This window comes from Natator depressus, chromosome 9 (assembly GCF_965152275.1).
Source record: "Natator depressus isolate rNatDep1 chromosome 9, rNatDep2.hap1, whole genome shotgun sequence".
Lineage (NCBI taxonomy): Eukaryota > Metazoa > Chordata > Testudines > Cheloniidae > Natator > Natator depressus.
In genome coordinates, this window is record NC_134242.1 from 88,444,591 (window position 1) to 88,464,379 (window position 19,789).

The 19,789-nt window shown below is 44.0% G+C and overlaps 2 protein-coding genes across 5 annotated transcripts in view; both read left to right on the forward strand.

The window, feature by feature from the left end:
• SEPTIN6 (septin 6) overlaps positions 1–2,288 on the forward strand; it is a 42,671-nt gene extending 40,383 nt beyond the window's left edge. For 3 of the 4 annotated variants that reach the window (XM_074962565.1, XM_074962566.1, XM_074962567.1), the window contains exon 10: positions 1,325–2,288. In XM_074962565.1, the coding sequence (XP_074818666.1) occupies positions 1,325–1,334 (10 nt within the window). In that variant the 3' untranslated portion in view covers positions 1,335–2,288. The remainder of the gene's footprint in view (positions 1–1,324) is intronic. The other variant, XM_074962568.1, reaches the window with a different exon arrangement.
• Positions 2,289–6,596: 4,308 nt separating this feature from the next.
• NKRF (NFKB repressing factor) lies at positions 6,597–18,040 on the forward strand. Its single transcript, XM_074962569.1, has 3 exons — positions 6,597–6,874; positions 12,812–12,948; positions 15,189–18,040. Exons 1-3 carry the CDS (start codon positions 6,597–6,599, stop codon positions 17,168–17,170), a joined length of 2,397 nt encoding a protein of 798 aa, XP_074818670.1. The 3' UTR covers positions 17,171–18,040.
• The last annotated feature ends 1,749 nt before the right edge of the window (positions 18,041–19,789 follow it).

A 19,789-nucleotide genomic window follows, 5' to 3' on the forward strand; every position in this document is an offset into this window, starting at 1 on the left:
ATTGCCTGAAAATGGACATTTTAATACTCATTTGAAATTCCTACTGGCTCTGATCCTGCAGTCGGATCTGTGTGTGCTGGGCTCTGCCTGGTTGCGGGGTCTGCAGGCACAGATCCCATTGCAGGATCAGGGTCTGTGTTGGCAAATATCGCCTTTTATAACACATTTTAAACTTTTTAAAACTCTGTGTAAGATAAGCACACTTACATTGTCATTCTGGGTGTAAAATGATCTTTCAATGCAGAGTTATATGCCGAGAGATAATTTTATCTAGAAGGATCTGAAGTGTGCACATCTTACAAAGTTTGAAACAAAACTCCCTCCTACCCCCCCCCCTTCCCACCCAAATACCTTTCTGGTTAAATGGTAGCTGGTAACTTCAATGTGTGTGTGACAGCTTTGCTATTGCCAGAAGATTAATCAGTTGTCTGCACATGCTCATCTTCAAATTAAGTACTGATCGACATTGATAGCACTCAGGTAAACTTTTCATTGTTTCTACTGAATATCATGATTTTTATATTCACGGACAATCTTTTGGGACACACACTGCCCCAAATCTTCTGGCAAACTCCTGGCTCTAGGGCTGTACATAGTCCTACATTCTGAAGTAGTTAAGCATACCCTGATACAAGGTGTTCCAAATAGTATCATTCTAAGGCTGGCATATAATCTGTTCTCTGTGATGTGCATTGATGTTAAGGGGGAGTTGAGTTTAAAGTACTAGAGTGGTGTGTGTATTTAGTCCCCTTTCTATCCATATAATCACTCAAGTGGTCAGTTAACCTCGTGCAGTAATCCATAACTGAAACTAAGGTGTGGCCTCGTTTTAGAAATCAGGACTATTAAAACTCTGTATTGCAATTTATTTATATTGTCTCAGGTATCCTGTTTCACTGTAAAGACAATTTTTTCCCCAAAAAAAGCATTGGTTTCTTTTTTAGAAGTTGAAATATTTTAAGCTTTTGCTTCTTTCAGCTATGTGGAATGTAAGCATGTTTTCCGAAATCGGTCAGTTTCACTTTGTCAGGGGTTCCAGGGATTAGCTGAAAGGGGCTTTTCATCTTGCTTTCACTTGCTGCATTGCCGGTTGTTTTAGATCATTTGACTTTTTTTTACAATGCTATTAAAAGTATTTTTTAAACAAGTTTTAACTTGTCTGGTTTTCTTCAAGCACTTTGAGCAGCCCCTGCGGGATCCGTAATTGCCTAAAAATGATGCATGTGCCCATCTCTCTTCTATTGTTTTCATGTTGAGTCTCTATTTCTTGCTTTTTTGAATGTCCTCCTTTTTGATAATCTCCTGTTTTTCTCTCTTTCTGTAGCTTTTTTTAAGTCTGTCCTCGCCAGCTGCACTGTGTCTGAGGGAGAAGACTGCCAGTTGTAGAAGAGTTTAGGGATCCTGTAATGTCTGGGGGGAAACAAATCTTCAGTGTTAGTGTCTTGGAAAGAAGCTCTTTTCTGACGTGCATGGTATTTAAAATTGAAGTGTCTTGTATTTTGTGTGACAAGACCGCACAATATTGGGGAAAGTTGATCATGTACAAAAAACTTGGAGGAGCAACAGAAATGTGGTGATTAGATTAACGAGTAGTGAAATTTTCAAAACGTTGGGTTACAACCATGTTTTTTCCTCTAATTTGGCCTAATAGAAAGGTCATGGACTCCCCTAAGGATCTGTTGAAGCCTGACAGGGTGTTTTCAGAATGTGAGTTCATTGGTTTGTTCTGTAAATTGTTGCGTTTGATGAAGGAGATATAAACAAGGGGTGATTTGCCACATTGACAGCCACAAAATACTTAATTTTAACAAGGAAGTAAAGCAAAACAAAATGTTTCCATTACTGTCATTTGGTGCCTCCACCACATTATTAAACTGCATCACCTGATTGACCACAGGTTGAGTGAGATTTTTTTTAATGTGAAATCATTTATTGTGTAAAACACTCCAAATAGTGGGACCTCTCCCTGTGCGCTTTAGTTAGAGAATGATCTTGCACTTAGTGTTATTGAGATGGGAGGGGCGGAGCTGTCAGTGGCTGGTAATGCTCCATCCAAATACCATGTGAGTAGAGTGCAGTGTCCTTAAAATGCATTTGATGCCTGTCCTAGAACTTTTTGCTTGTCTCGTTCTCTCTTGGAACATTCACTGCATGTTTCTCCAAACTGTATTCTACTGTCTCTCTCCTTTATTTTTTGTTTCCTTTTTACAAATGGAAGTGTGAATAACTGCACTGCATCTCTATATTTACATGACAAACATTAAAGAACCAGCACTGTTAAGCGTGATTCCTTTCTAACTTTAATGTAAATTTTCAATTAAAAAAAAAAATGCAAAAACCCAGCCGTGTCCTGCTGTTGTTTGTGTTGTGGGAGTCCCCTAAATCAATCAATCCGCCAGTCATGTTTTCTCTTCGAAGGAAATGTATGCAGCTCAGTAGATGAGCCGCTTTGCATTGTAGCCAGGATACTGGGATTAACACGTTTGTCAGAAGTCTCACAGGTTTTTTAATGGAAAACACATTGAGAGGCTAGGGGGAGGGGGTATTGGTGCTGCAGGGGAGGTTGTGCGATTTTTACATCTCATCCCAAGTACTTCATCTCTAGACAACACCCTTAACTCTGTGCTGAAGCTTTAGCGCAGTCCTGACTTGATGGAAAGTGCCCCCCACTAAATTGCCAGCACCACTTCCTGCAGCACACTCTGGGTTGTCTTGGAGATCTTGCATATGATTCTTTCCCAGGTCTGTCTCTCTGCTTAGTTTAGGAGATCAGAGCCTGAGATATTTTAAGTGCAGGTGAAAATACAGAACTACCTTAAGTATCAGGGGGTAGCCGTGTTAGTCTGTATCCACAAAAACAACAAGGAGTCCTGTGGCACCTTAAACACTAACAGATTTATTTGGGCATAAGCTTTCGTGAGTAAAAAACCACTTCTTCAGATGCAACTACCTTAGAGGCCAAAATGTACGGTGGATGAAAGCTCTATAAATTCAACGTGGATTTTCTCTAAGCCCGTTGCACTTTAAGATAAAGAATTGTTTAGCTGACTTGTTTCAGAAGGCAGTGTCAGGCTAGTAACATTTCCTTGTGTGTTACTAACACTGCAGATTATTAAAACTGAAAATGTAAATATTTAGTTTGCTCTTTGCCTTTTATGGGATGTTTGCTTTTTGCACTGTGAGGGTGGCTGATTTAAACTAGACTGGTCTGAACCTTAAAAATGTTTGTTTGGGTTTGTGTGAAACCTCAAATTGATAGAACCGTTGCCCAAAATGAGCAATGAAATATTGTATTTAAAGTATCCAGAACACAATGAAATACAGTATTTAAAGTGTCCAGAACAACCTGTCATGTACTTACTGTGTATTTCATCTTTATAACACAGTTTATATTTGTCTGCTTTTATATACAGCTAACTAAAGCAGTACTCTCAAATGGGAAAAAAAATCCAGTTTAAACTAGGAGATGCTCAGTTGGTTGAGGGAAGACTGTTTCTGTCAAAGTTATGAAACTGTAGGCGAGCTCTCTGAACTGCAGACTAAAAGTACAGTGAGATCTCTAAGTGGCTTCTCAAGGGGCTAACAAACTGGTTGCTTAAGAGGTGGCTTTAGATACAGTTGGAGCAGAATTGTACTCAGTGCTCTACAATTTTGGCGTATTCTTGTGGGGTCCCAGAGCCCAGGCTGCACCCCGAGCCCAGACATCTGCACTGCAGTTTTATAGCCCCACACTCTGAGCCCTCCGACCTTGAGTCAGCTGACATGGGCCAGCCAGGGGTGTTTTATTGCAGGATAGACATACTCTGAATGGGCCTACCATTGCAATTAGCAGTTCATTTTCAAACCTGCAGCATGTAGTAGGGCAGCTCTGTGTTTCCAATCAGTCTAAAATGTCCATTTCCTTTGATTGTTGCTCCCTGATTGATTTCACCTGTGAATTGCTCTATTGCAGGAGGGCCTCGGCCATTGTATAGCTTTATTGCAAAGGACTTGATACTGCTTTATTGAACTACATCCAGGCCTCCTGGCTTGAGGAGCTGGACTTGGGGTCACAGATGAAAGGGACCAAGGATGCCTCATGCATTCTTTAATTGCTGTGTGTAGTCTATAATAACCCTTGAGTATCACACACAGGGGCCTGATCCTGCAATCAGCCATATTAGCAAGTGGGTGTTATTTAGGCACTTATTTCCATTTATGTAAATGGAATTTATTGCAGAAGGGATGCGTGGCCCTGACTCACTGTATTATCAGTTGCCTGTATCTCTTTTGGAGGTACTGTTCTCTTTCCTATATGGGATCCAATTTGATGGCTATCTATAGTAACAACAGTGTAGGCATTGGCTCTTTCATACACAGGGCAACATTAGCCACCTGCCTATTCTCTGGAACCCCAGAAGTTTGCTCCTAGGGCAAATTTGAGACTCTTGAGTTTTCAGGTCTTTTGTCTCCCCACAAGTTGGTGTTTAATCAAGGTATTTGGGCCAGTAAGTCTGACCCCCCACTCCAGTGTGTCAATGTGCATCACTGTCTTCAACCCACATCTCGACAGTGATGCAGTTTCTGCTACCACCATCACTCTCCAGGCTCTTGGGATGCTTTGTATTTTATCTTTTTCAGAGATGACAGTCGCTCATTGCATAGACATAATCTCCCTGAGACATGGCAACCGAGAGGCAGAAGGTACAGGAATTGCAAGATGGTGCTCAGCATGCTGGTCATTGGGTCTGTGCCTGGGGTATGAAGGAATCCTCCTTTCCTCTGTGCTTTCTCTGTCTTTGCCGTTATTACCATGGTTTAGTGTGTCTCAACCATCCAGCACCAGTCAGAGGTAAGTGCAGAAACAAATGGCTTCTGGTCTCCAAATGTAAAAGTAGGGTTTTTCCCAAAGCAGCCAGAACTCTTCACTTCTTGCTGTCCACTCTCCTCTCTCCAGGGTTAATTTTGTTTCTACTCTGTGTCCCTTTCTGGTTCTCATGCACTAGCACACCACTGCAATGTTTGGACTGCAAATGGCGTGGGGGTGGTGTTTACACTGAAATTGCAATGAGAAATGTTTTGACAGTCAGGAAGATCATTTCCTCTGATGTAGTTAAGATTTTACGTTTTAAAAATATACTGTCCAATAATTTAAAAGTACATTGTTAGTGTGTGTGCACATACACATCTGCATCCATCCACCCACCCAGCCTTGAGTCCCCAGGGCTTGGGGCTGCTGGGTATACAGACCCAGGCCTGATCTTGCCAACAGTTACACACATTAATACCACTGACTGCTTGTGTGCAGAAAGCTAAGCATGTCCATATGCATTTACAGCATCTATCAGTAGGACAAGGGGGTCAAACTTGTAGTGATAGTCGCACAAAATAGGTCTAATATTAGTCAATGAGCAGGAGCTAAATTCTCATTTGTGCTCAGTTGGGTGCTCTAAAAATGTACACGGGCTATATGCATACGTGCTAAGCCTCTTTGTCTCCCTTCACTTGATAACCCTATCTGTGAAATTATCTAGAATCCCAATCTTGGGAGTGATCTGGCTAAGATCTACTCAGCTAAAAGGGGGGGGGTTGGGGGGGGGGAGAAGAAGTGCTAATGTTGGTCTTACTGCAATGGGTGGCTTATGAGCCGTGATGCTTGTCTCACACGTAGGAGTCATCATCCTGCAGGCCCCAGTTGACAATAGTGTGCGTTAGACCAGCCAGGCCATAAACAAGCCTTGGCTCTGCCGGGACTTACAGGAGACTTATTGCTGTTGGGCGATGGGTGGGGGGGAGAACAGCGCTCTTTTCGGCCTGCTGGCTCTGGGCACCTGGGACAGTGAGCACCCCCCCGGCCCTGGGCAAGCTGGTGCCTATCGCTCCAGCCCCGGCGTCTGTGCCTATACAAGGACCTGCAGGTTAACTTCTGAAGAGCCGCACAAGACTCTGCAGCCACGCGTTGGCCACCCCTGCTTTACGCTTCAGAGCACGTTAGTGCGGGTGCAGCCGGGCTGAGCCTGCAGCTAGTGCGCGTTGGGCAGCAGCAGGTGCCGGCTGCGGCTCCCTCCCGGGCCGCCTTGCTGCCTTCCGCGTGCAGGGGAGCAGCCCCCCAGCCCGGCCAAGCGCTGCCCCTCCGCCCTGGGCCTGCAGCGTTGTGGGAGCCGGCCGGCCCCTAGCTCGCCCGGCCCGCTGCAGCGGGCGCCACGTGCGGGCCCCTCCCCTCGTGCTGCGGGCTCCAGCGCCGGCGCTCCCCGGCTGCCGCAGCCCCCTCGGGGCACCGCTAGGTGGCGCTGTGAGCGGGGCCCGGTCCTTCTCGTGCTCGCGGGGTCTCGCGGTCTCTTGATGTCACGCCCACGTGACGAGCGTGCAACCAAAAAAAAAAAAAAAAAAAAAAAAAAGGTTACAGTGTAACGGGGTGCGGGCGGCGCGTGAGGGGCCCGGCGCGGGGGTCGCGGCCGCACGTGCGGGGCGCGGAGTTTGCGCGCGGGGCCCGCCCCGGGATCCCCGGCTCGGCCCGGCTTCTCCTCCGCCCGCCCCGGGCCGCACGTGGGGCCCGGCCCTCCCTCTCCCCGCAGGCCGGGAGCCGGCTCGGGCGGGCGGGCAGGCTGGCCGAGCCGATGGCCGGCGGCTGGATGCTGCTGGGCGGGGACTTCCTGAGCCCGCCGCCGCCGCCGCCGCCGGTGCCGCCTCCGGAGCAGCCGCCGCCGCCCCCGGAGCCCGAGGCGGTGCCCGAGCCTGTGCTGGAGCAGTGGCGCCAGTACCAGGAGAGCGACTGGCACTGGGGGCTGCGCCGCCAGTTCATCCTCCGCCACCTGGCCGGTTACCCGGGCGCTGCCATCGACCAGCTACTGTCGCTCTCCGTGCTCTGGACCAACCACGTCTTCATGGGCTGCAGGTGAGGGGCCGGGCCCAACGTGGGGGATCCGGCTTCCCCCCGGGGGAGGGAGGTCTCCTCCCCAGGGATAGGGGGTGGCCTTGGGGCAGCCTGGTTGGGGCGCCGGGGCCGGTTTTTCCCTTCCCGGTAACTTGGTCGCGTTGGCAGAAGCGTGGGGAAGTGACAGGAGGAAGCGCCGAGTCAGTGGGTTCCTTCCTTCGCTCCCGTCCAACCCCTGCTCATTGTGCTCGGCTCCCGCCTCCATCTCAGACCCGCTTTCCCGTTGGGTTCCTCCCCATCTTCCTGTCCCCCTCCAGATCCCACCTTTCCCCTCAGTGCCTTCCATGCTGCTCCCCCTAGGTTGCTTGGAAACCCCTTCCATAATCTCTCCCTGAAGGCTCCCATTCGCCTCGCTCAAACTGCTCCTTGAACCCCATCTCAGACAATGGACGTAGACGTCAATGGAAAAGAGGGGGGTGGCTATATTATTATTTTATAGCACCCTTCCAAAGTAACTGCCCACTGGAAGGTCTTCTGAGTCCATTGGAAAGAGTTTCTTGCAACATCAGCAATTCTGAGTGGAGCAAACCAAGCTAAGGCATCAAATATGGTAAGAAGGTGACAATGGACACATTTAGGACACGCTTTAAGGATGCCACCAACACGACTTTTACAGCAAGCGATAATATGGACACCACCTGGAAAGAGAAAAAGAGGGCGACCTAGAGAAATATTACACAGAAAAATAAAGGAAGAAGTGAAATCCATCAGCATGACACCCAGAAGCCTGAACAGACCAGCACAAGCCTGAAATTAATGATGGAAACTGGTGGATGCTCTATATACCTGAGGGAGCGGGAGAGTAAAGAAAAATGAAAGGATGAGGCACTCAGACAGAAAGAGCTCTCATCAGCTAAAGCTTCTGGCTTACTGTGAGCACTGCATGGGTCCAGATCTCCACCTGACAGAACTGATAGCACGGGGTGGCCAAACTGTGGCTCACGAGCCACATGCGGCTCTTTTACCGTTAAAGTGCAACTCGCAGAGCCCCCCAGACTGTTCGTCCACCTATCAGACTGGGGCGGTGGAGCACAGGACCTCTGCCTTGCAGCAGGGTGGTGCGGTAGAGGCTTCTGCCCAGCGGGGAGAGGGGTCTTGGGGCTTCAGCAGGAGAGGGGCTGAAGTCCCAAGCTCTGTCAGGTGCCTCCCGCGGGGCTGAAGCCCCGATCCCCATCAGGTGTGCCTCAGCTCTCGAACTTCTGAAGATTGTTGTATGAGGGTCAGAGAGCCAATACGTTTGGCCACCCTGTCACAGCAGGATGAGGTCTGAAATGGTAGACTTGATAGATAGCAGGGATATAACATACACCTGAGGGCTGAGGCAACAGCATGGGTTATAGTTAGTTATGCAGTTACTCTCTTTGGGCAGACTTGATAGTTCCTTGGTAGGTTATGTAATTAGTGTAAACACATTCATTTTCTGTAAGTGATGCTGTAGAACTGCATTTTTAGGAGTGACTTCGAATGAGTGTGGAGCCCTCAGGAATAGATTTTGGAAGGGGCAAAGTCATAAGGGGCAGCACAGAAGAAGGCATGGAGATATTGGTGAAGGTATCATCAAGCTGAGCATCATATGCAGAGCAGAAAGTATGTGGGGAAATGCAAAAGGAAATCACAGCAGAAAAGTAGGTGGGGCCTGCATAATAAAGGACATTGAACGCAAGGAAGATAATTGAAATAGACCATAATAGGGAGGGAATACCAGTTGATTCTGAAGTCTGAATATTCCACTCTTGACCATTACTCTACAGATGCTTTCTTCTTTAGTTATTCCTTTTGGTGCATCCCACTTTCCGAGCCCTAGCCTAATGCTGCATATTTGAGATGTAAATGCTAAGAGCAAACTGAACGTTTCCTTGATGTTTTTTTATTGAATGCTAAACAGAATCAGTTTTTAACACATCACCTCCCAAAATGTAGGAACTCCGTGCACGACAGCGTTTCTCAGCCTTTTTGACACCAAGTACCGCTTGCTGCCTTCCTAATCTGTATCAGGTCAATCTCAGGGACTGGCGCTGGTCCATGGAGGGATGGTTGATGGTTGAGAAACATTAGTATAGGGAGAACCTGAAACTGACCTGAAAACAAAAGTGAAACTGGTCAATTTCCATTGTTCAAGATGAGAAAAATGCAAAAAGTAAGCTGTATAAATAGTGAAAAGTAAGTTACATTTTTAAACTTTGTGGTCTTCTTAATTTTAGGGTTTTTTTAGAAAAGATAGTTGTATGAATAATTTTGTCTTTATGTATTTAGCGTTACTTAAAGCATAAAGCACCTGTTATAAAACATCTTAAAACTGAATTTTCTGGCTATGTTAAAACACACTTCAATAATGGAAGAGCTATGTAGTTACTATCCCTAGACATGGCAATCATTAACTTGTGGAAACCACAATATAGTAACTAGGATACTATTTTAGATTTCCACATCCCTGCTAGTCAGAATGAAAGGGCTGCTTTTCCTGTGCACTTTGACTGAAATTTCAAAAGTTAATGATTTTTGGGGGTGAGGGGAGGATAAAGAAATTAAAGAAAAATAAGTACTTGCTGATGACTTAAAAAGTATAGTGACTAACTTCAGTGAGGTAGGTAATACTTAAGCAAAGCTCTGAAACATTAAAAGGTAATTTAGACTTAAAATTTAAGATTTGTTAGTCTTCTTATGAAGCCTGTCTTTAGTAGACGCTTCTCATCATTTGTCTGAATTTCTGTTAACTGTCTTAGTTTGGATCTAAACATCCTCCTGCAGTGTTCACAATCCAAACGTTTCATCGTTGTGCTAGTGTGAGAGCACCAGAAAGTGAAACTGGTTACGGTTTTTATCGTTTAATCCATATGCAAATAACATGAATGGCATATTGTGTTTTAATATTTAACACTTAGACTGTAAGCTCTTTGGGCAGAGACTTTTTGTTGTATGTTTGTACAGCACCTAACATAAATGGGGTCCTGATCCTTGACCGGGGAGCCTACCACAGCACAAATAATCATATCCTCATGTGGTGTTGACAGAAGATATAAGGAAGCACTTAATAGTGTTTTAAAAAACCTATGGTATTTAATCTGATGATGTCCCATTAACCCATTTTCAACCATGGTTGCATGTTCACCATCTCTTTAAAAACTGCTAGGCCTAAAAATCAAGACCCACAGTTGCTTATGGAGCTAGGGTACCAGTTACCTTTATTAATGAGATGCATGCAGACTGACTCCTGCACTTGTATGGAACCCTGCTGTGCACAGGTGCAGGGTGCTGCCTGCCTGCATCTGGATGCAGGGCATTATCTGTCATGTGACTGGTGGCAAGGAAGACCCAGTTACTGAGGAATTACTTGTGGATTACAGAATGGGCAACCCTTATTATTTCTTCGGCATTTTTACTGCCAGCTTACAAAGCGGAGTAGGCATATTTAAATCAGTTACATAAGACTAAAATGTCCCCTGTCTGCACTGGAGATTTCTTTATTCATCTCTTCTACCCTGGCCCAACACATGAATTAGGAAGGCTGTCAGATCTTGAATAATGATGTTACTGAACTCTCTAAATGTGTAAGTGGTGCTGCACAGAACCCACCAAAAAATAGGGTTACTTTCCCTGAAGAATTTACAAACTCACAGTTGATGCACAAGGGAATAGTTCAGATATGAGAAGGTGCAGATGCTGTCAGTCAAGAGATTTGTGCAGGAAGACTTCCCCAAAGATACCGTGAGGTGCAAAATTAACATGCCCTACAGTGGTGGAAAGGACAGAGGAGGAGAATGACATGTGACTCTTATGAAATATAGCTGAATTTATGTGTTCTGAAAAAAACTTCTAATCTGAAATGGTTTTTGCTTTCCAGGCAAAGTGGAGGGGAAGTTTGCTGTTTAAATTATATTAACTAATAATTTGTTCAAGCCCTGGTTGTTAATCTTTCCCAGACACCTGCTAATGGGAGGATTGATCCATTAGCCAGAAGTAGTTCTTGTACCCTTGTGGTTGGGTGCCATCTTTCATATCCTCCTCTAGCTGAAAGGGGATAAAGTTTAAGTTCCAACCCTCCCTTTGGTTGATGGTAGAGAGAAAGGGCTTCCATTTTTCCACCTCGTGGCTGTTGGTGTGGGGGATAGCATCCACTACTCTGTGTCTCCCTCTGCTGCCATTTTTGCTTCCCTCTCTTCCATGAATAACTCTAGCGCTTGCCATTGTTGCTGAGGCTGCTTCCAGTTTTCTCAAGCAGCAGCATGAAATCAACCTGTTTCTTGGCAGTTTTAATTGCTGCTCACAGGGTTCTGAATAGTAGCTGCTTGGAAGAGTGATGAGCTGCAGTGTCTCTGCAGACTTAGGAAGAAGTTACTGCCTCAGTTTACATTCAGAGAGCTTGCTCGTAATATTTGTTACCTTATATTTAAACGCAAGCTTAAATTCTGGTTAGGTCTCCATCATTGCAAGGAAAGCTTCTCACATACCACCAGTGAGTAGACTTTCCATACACATGTAGCACCAGTACTGAAAAGCTAATCAAAGGCCATTTGCTTAAAAAAAAACAACAACAATGTATCTCTAGCTTTTGTGCTCAGAACCTAATGATGACCTTAGTTTTTGTCTGCCTTGGTAGACATAAGATGCTGACCTGATCCTCTGCTTAATTTAAATACGAGCCCTGTGGTAGAACACTGTATCCTTTCTGTACTGTGATGGAAAATCTACAGCACATGGCTTTATGCAGTGTTTTCAGGGCATCCTTTGTTAGAGATTTTTCAGTTCAGCTTTTGCTATCTAATACACTGAAAAGATTTAGTAAATTACAGGAGCTGGAATTCTGTAACACTGATGAATTCTGCTAGATTAGAACTGCAAATGATCTTGGCAGTTCTAATGCCACATTCTTTTGCAGCAGGAACCAGACTTCAAGTAATGCAGGACTCCTTAGGAAATAACACTATCATACTGTCACTTTTGTGGCGGTGGGATTTAAAATGTTGCAGTGACATCAATGCTAATTTAAAAATAAAACTGCTGTTTAAAGTAGTAATTGTTAGTAAAAAGCAGATGAGTTCCTACAGTAAAAACTGAAGCGTTCCTTGGCTGCTGTCTGACACCAGTGATGGCAAATGTCTGGTGACATGTCACAGATTGTCACTAACCTTTTTGTCTAGGCTACTGGCAATGAGTCACTGTTTCAATACTGTTCTGACTCCACTGAACTAAAACCCAATAAGTTTTCCTATTTTCCTTGTTGCTGTATTAAGTGGTACATTTCAATAGCAAATACTTTAAAGGGAGCTTCAGTTTACTCATTCAAAACTCCATTTAATGACTTGCGATGAATGATTGGTAGAATATTTGATGCTAAGATACGTGAGTTTGTTCAGAATCTGTATGAAAAGTAGTGACTTGTTGCCTTATTATAGATTTCTTCTCTAGGGCCCCAAGTCTGCAAGGAGAGCCATACAGACAGTCTCCCGACTTCTTTGGGTTCCACACAGCCACATAAATCTGCTTGCATGGAATTGATGACAGGTTCAGCATAAACTTTCACCACCATTTATTAGAGCCTGATCCAACGCCAGTAAAGTCATTGGAAAGACACCTGTTGACTTTAATGGGTATTGGGTCAGGCCGGATTTGACTTGAGTTTTGCTTGTAATGTCACAGGCAGCTTTCTAGTCCTAATTTAACTTAATTAGGAAGTATCCACAAGCTACGCTACATTATACAAATATATTTCCCACAGGCATATTTTTCCTTGTGTGAGGTGGTAAGGTCTTGCTGTCTGCATGGTTGCAAATACTGAAATCTTGGTTGTAAAGACACCAGGGTTTGGTACTAGAAGTGGAAGAGGTCTAGTAAAAACCTGGCAGCATGGAGCTTTAGTGTAGCAGGTTCTAATGCTGTCTGTCCTTGAATTCCACACAGGTATGGCTCGCAAGTTATGGAGAAAGTCCTTAAGATGGCTGAAGGTATCGATATTGGGGAGATGCCATCATTCGAGCTGGTACCTCGTGCTAAGCCACCAAAAAGACCCTGCTCTCCACCTTGCTCTCCCTATGCCAGTGAGTATATTTGCCTGCATATCAAAGGGGACGTCATTCTCCATTGCTGCTTCAGTTATGATTTTCGGATCACGGGAACTGCAACTGCAGAACAGACCAACGTCTGCCTCTGACTGTAGCCAATAGTGGATGCTTCCGGGGGGAAATGGCAGCAGGCCAAATAAGCAGTGGACAACTTAGTGCACAGAGTTACATCACAAGCAGGCTGGATTTCTCCTCACCCCAGCTGGTGGCTGGCTTATGGTAGAAGTAATCAGAGTTGTGGCATTTGGGGAACTTGCAAAAGTTTAAAAGCCTGTGGTCTTCTGATTTAGATGTCAGGGTTTTTTTTCCACTGATCTCAAATGAACTGGGTTATGATAAATATGCTGCAACAGAGGTGTCTAGATGTACATGGCAGCCTGACCCATATTAGCATTGGATCAGATTGTTCTTTCCAAGTGCTTGAGATGGCCTTTTGCTTCACTGGTGAAGTCACGTGCCTGGCATTTGGGGCATGGGAGTTAAATCTTTTACTGTCGTTTGAACAGAATACTACTGGTGTGGAGAAAGGATGTCCTTATACTTACTGTATTTATGCATCAGATATTTAATTCTTCAGATTGTCTTCACAGTATTTGTTTATGTAAAATTTGTGTCTTGTTTCTAATCCAGACACATTCAAATTAGAAACGAGGCACAAACTTTTAAAGTGAGGGTGAAGTGGTGGATTCTCCCTCTGGAAGTCTTCAGATCAAGACTTTTTGGAGGATATGCTTCAATATCAATTATAGAGCATTTTTCACCAGATCTTTACAAAGGAGGTCAGTACCATTGTCTGCATTTTGCAGACAGGGAAACTGAAGCACAGAGAGGTGAAGTGACTTGCCGCAGTCAGACAGACCTGGGATGGCACCCAGGTCTTCTGTGTCCCAGTCCAGTGCTCTATCCACTAGGAAACACTGCCTCCCCCAATTTAGTCTCACAAGGGTGTCGGGGCAACAAAATGGCAGATGAAACTCAATGTCGATAAATGCAAAGTAATGCACATTGGAAAACATAATCCCAATTATACATATTATATGATGGGGTCTAAATTAGCTGTTACCACTCAAGAAAGAGATCTTGGAGTCATTGTAGATAGTTCTCTGAAAACATCCACTCGGTGTGCAGCGGCAGTCAAAAAAGCTAATAGAATGTTGGGAATCATTAAGAAAGGGATAGATAATAAGATATAAAATATCATAGTGCCTCTATATAAATCCATGGTACGCCCACATATTGAATATTGTGTGCAGATGTGGTCACCCCATCTCAAAAAAAGATATATTGGAATTGGAAAAGGTTCAGGAAAGGGCAACAAAAATTATTAGGGGCATGGAATGGCTTCCGTGTGAGGAGAGATTAATAAGACTGGGACTTTTCAGCTTGGAAAAGAGATGACTAAGGGGAGATATGATAGAGGTCTATAAAATCATGACTGGTGTGGAGAAAGTAAATAAGGAAGTGTTATTTACTCCTTCTCGTAACACAAGAACTAGGGGTCACCAAATGAAATTAATAGGCAGCTGGTTTAAAACAAACAAAAGCAAGTATTTCTTCACACAAGGCACAGTAAGTATGTGGAACTCTGCCAGAGGATGTTGTGAAGGCCAAGACTATAACATGATTCAAAAAAGATAAATTAATGGAGGATAGGTCCATCAATGGCTATTAGCCAGGATTGGCAGGGATGGTGTCCCTAGCCTCTGTTTGCCAGCAGCTGGGAATGGGTGACGGAATTAATCACTTTATGATTAGATTACCTGTTCTGTTCATTCCCTCTGAAGCACCTGGCATTGGCCACTGTAGGAAGAGAGGATACTGGACTAGATGGACCTTTGGTCTGGCCCAGTATCGCCGTTCTTGTGTAAGTTACTGTGCTCACTATAGGAGTAACTGGAATTGTTTAACCAGTGTTATATAGATCAGACTAAATGATCTGATGGTCTTAAAATCTATGAACCTGAGTAGTATAAAAACCACTTTTTCACAAAGCAGTAGGTGAAGTGGAAATAATTCTGCAATATCTTGCCTAGGAATAAAAATTTCACTTACCTATTGCATACATCTTCATACAGAAAATCTTGGTATCTGTGATGTGGGGAGCGGGAATTCTGTACTCAAAAACTTACTAGTTACTGCTGGTGATCATACTGTACATATTCCCTCCATGTTGCAGAACTTATTTTTTAATGCTGTAAATTTCACTCATTCCGTAGATCCAGAGCCTCCCAAAAAAGTCCTCCCCAGGTTCCGCGTGAGACCTCGTTTTGAGCCTGTACACTTTGTAGCCAGTAGTGAAAAAGATGAAAGAAAAGAAGAGCCTTCAGACAACCAAACACAGGAATCAAACAAGGATGCAAACACAAACAGCACTGCCCAAACAGTCGAAAACTATGTGGATTTTGTTTTTAACAGTTTCAATACCCAAGAAGCAGATCCCCAGTTCTCCAACTCGGTGGGTTTTGGTTATGCAAGTAGCCAGACAGCAGCCACCTGTGTGGTTTTGAACAGCATGGACACTACCCAGAGTGGTGCTCCACAACTTTCCACTTCCTCTTCAGTTCTCCAGTCTTCATCAGATACTTTCCCCCAGTCAGTTATAACAGCAAAGCAGTATTTTATTGACAGACTCTCTGCAGCAATCTGGAAGAATCTTGCTAACCCAGATGCTAACACTGGGACTGATAAAATTAACTATACATATTTGTTGACTCGGTCAATTCAGGCATGTAAGACAAATCCTGAATATATTTATGCTCCTCTAAAAGAAATTGCCCCTGCCGACCTCCCAAAAAATAAGAAGCTTCCAACAGATGGCTTTGCTTGTGAAGTGAGATGCCAAAATGTCTACTTAACCACTGGTTATGCTGGCAGCAAAAATGGATCCAGGGATCGAGCCACAGAATTAGCAGTCAAGCTGTTGCAAAAGTCTGTAGAAGTTAAAGTTGCGCAGCGGAAGTTCAAACATACCTATCGAGAGGACTTAATAGTGTGTGAGTCTGGCACATGCCCGCAGGAATTGCCTCCTGCTCTCAAACAGCTTGATGACTTTCTAGCTGCCAACAAAGATTTTTCATCTGGGCAGTCTGGTTCTGATCCCTTGCAAGGTTCTAGTAGTTCAACCAAACACTGGACTAATTTTGTCCTCACAGAAAATGCGAGCGATGCTATAGGGATACTTAACAACTCAGCTTCATTTAACAAAATGTCAGTTGAATACAAATATGACTTAATGTCAAACCGCTCATGGCGCTGTAGGGTGTATTTACAGGACCACTGCTTAGCCGAGGGATACGGCAGTAAGAAAACTAGCAAACATGCAGCTGCAGATGAGGCTTTGAAAATTCTTCAGAAGATGCAGTCCAATGTGACACCCATCAAAACAACCCAGGTTCAGAAAGTGGGCTGTTCATCCCGGAGTTCTGGCAAAAAGAAAGATCTGAAGGATCTTGTTATCTATGAGAACTCTGAGAATCCTGTGTGCACGCTGAACGACACTGCTCAGTTCAACAAGATGACAGTGGAGTATGTCTTCGAAAGGATGACAGGCATGCGGTGGAAATGCAAGGTGATGCTAGAAAATGAGTTCATCGCTGAAGCAGTTGGGGTTAAGAAATCTGTGAAGCACGAGGCGGCGGAGGAAGCTGTGAAAATCCTCAAAAAGACACAGCCGACTGTCGTCAATAACCTGAAGAAGGGCACCATCGAAGACGTCATCTCAAGAAATGAGATTCGGGGCCGCTCAGCAGAAGAGGCTTTCAAACAGAAGATTAAAGAAGACAACATAGGGAATCAGATTTTAAGAAAAATGGGCTGGACAGGTGGTGGGTTAGGGAAAGATGGCGAAGGGATACGAGAGCCTATTGCAGTGAAGGAGCAATTTAAAAGGGAAGGACTCGGGCTTGATGTGGAAAGGGTGAACAAAATTGCTAAAAGAGATATTGAGCAGATCATTCGAAATTATGCACGCTCAGATAGTCATGTTGACTTGACTTTTTCTACAGAACTTACCAATGATGAGCGGAAGCAGATACATCAAATTGCCCAAAAATATGGTCTTAAAAGTAAATCCCATGGGCAGGGCCATGATAGATTTTTGGTGGTAAGCAGAAAGAGACGCAAGGAAGACTTATTAGACCAACTGAAGCAAGAAGGCCATGTTGGGCATTATGAACTTATTATGCCTCAAGCTAATTGAGCTTCATGGTGTCCAATTTCATTGGTGAATGCATAAGGAGATGGAGTTTCCTAGATCCCTAATTAAAGAAACAGATGCTGCATTTTCTTGTTGTGGGATATATTAATATTATATTTTACTTTGCTCATTTAATTTCTAAAACTTTATTAGAAAAAGAACTTACAAAGTTCTGTCCAATTGTATTAGCACAACCCAGCAGCCAATAGTGCAGTTACTGTATGTGTCTTTGATATTACTTGTTCCTTCCCATTTTAATAGTTTTGTAATAGCAAAAACACATGTCCAACCACAAAAAAATTGACACCGTTTAAAATGATAGTTCCCTTATTCTTTTTGCCCCAGGAAAGAAATTTTGCCTTTTAAAAACAGGGGAAATGCAGTTCAGAGGAAAAAATATGTAAAGTTGGTATTAACTACAATAAAAATACAGTTTTATTTCCAGAAAAAACAGGATTTGCCACATTTTGTATGTATCTTAAATTTTGTGTGAAACCTCAATTCTAGAAGAGTTAGCAAAGTAAAATGCCTCTACCTTGTGTGTGTGTGTGTTTATGTGGGGAAAAGTCTTTAACCAGCTTAATGATACAACTTTCTTTATAACTAGTGTTCCAGTTTATTCATAAATTTTTTGCCATACTGAGAATTAATGAGTGCACCCTAATCAACTTTGTACTAAACTGAGTTAATGCTGGAAGGATTTTTACCTAGAAGTACTGCTTGATATGTGCAAATGCCATGGTGGCATGTAAAAACCTGTTTTTACTTTGACTCTGAGCTCTTAACCCTGAGCAAAATCAAATTGTGCTTCATTATTTCTATTCACTACGTTAATGTATCTGTATGTCAAGGAGAGATTCACACGTAAAAGTCTTGTGCTGCTCCAATACGTGGTTTGAGTGTGGAGTGTCTCCAGGACTGGCCCATCTGGGCTAGAAGAGCCCTCTGCCTGAAGAACAAATAGTTGGCTTCTGCAAGTCACCATTTTGGGGATGTGTCCTTCCACCATTGCTGAACTTTTGGGAATCTTCCAAAAACCAGTCCCTGAGCCATACCTTGTAAAACAGATTAAAACTCAACCTCTGGGTAAAGCAAATATAAATTCTCCTGTAGGTGCTGCTTGTTCAGATGGGACCTACTGTGTCTTTTCCAGCTTGAATATCTGATTCACTCAGCCAGCTATGATAGATATTCCTCAGTAGCCACTCTCCTGTTTGTCCCTGTGCTTCACTTTATCATTCCTGCCTCCCATATCTGCCTCTCCATCTGTTTACATTGCCCTCTAGGTCAGTCCATCCTCCTGTGTTGCCTTTTATACCCTTGGCTTTGAGGAGAGGGGGAGTGGCCCCACCTGGCACTGCAGAAGATCCTGGTGGCTCATGGCACAGGCGGTTTGAATCTCTCAGGTGTGAAAATAGAGGCTCATCTTGAAGAACTCATTACAGGTGAGTAGCATTCACTTAGGAATGAACAAATGCCCCCCTGTGCTATCCTTGTTTTCATTAGCACGCCTCACCCCATCTTCCTAGGGCCTGTTTTGCTACCTAGGTCCCCTAACTTGGCAGTGGTTCTGCAAGCATGTTCTCTCTTCAGATTCATGCCACTTGCCCCTCTCCCTCTGAATTCTACTCTCAAGAACTCAGGGTTTTGGAAAATGGTACTAAGGAGGCTGGGGTCTGCATGGCATTTTAGATCATCTCAACTATTGGTGCCTCGGTCCCCTAGCAGTCCCTGCTTTTCCAGCAGGTTCCCGAGGGACAGTAACTCTGGGGAGTGTGGCAGAGGCAATACTTGCAGAACCACAGTTCCTAGCGAGCAGCCCTTTTCCTGGAAGCTGGCTAAATATAATGGTCTTTTCACAAAGTATGCATTTGGTATAATGTGCTGGAAATATTAAGTATGATCATAGTGAGCAGGGCAGTTGCTGGGATTTCAGTTGAAACTTCAGGATAGAGAGCTGCTCATCAGTCATATAGTCCTGTTTAAGTAACCAATCCCATCCTTGAGCTCAGGAACTGAGAGCCCCCATCTTTTGCATAGCTATCTAGACTTTTTTGGAGGGCAGGGACTATGCCTCTTATATATGCCCAGAATTTACAACGTTGTGGAAACTATGCTACAGTTTTCCTTCCTATCTCTGTTCACCTAGTAATTTATGGGGAAGCTCACTCCTGTATTAAGCTATGATGATGCCCTAGGCTTGTCTGGCTTAAATCTCTAGATCATCTTTTGTTTATTTTCAATGACATGTGGGGGCTGGGCTTCTGCACTTAAAATACTGAGGTGCTTCAGTGAAGACACTACATCTGGTGGCAGAGATATTCCACCTCCTCAACAGGTGCTAGCTAGGTGGACTGAGAATTCTCCCATCAACTTTGTGCTGTCAACACTGGGGGGTTTCGGTCAGTTTAACTGCATGGCTGAGTTGTGTGGATTTTTCACACCCTTGAATAATGTAGTTATATAGACCAGGCCTTACTGTTTCTATGTAAGTAGTTAAGTCTTCCAAGAATCAAAAATGCATTTGCCAAGAGGCTTGGATTTTGACCTATTGCTGTTATGAAATGGACATGCTTTGTCTGATGCAGAAAGTACCACAATAAATGTAGATATTTAGCGTAT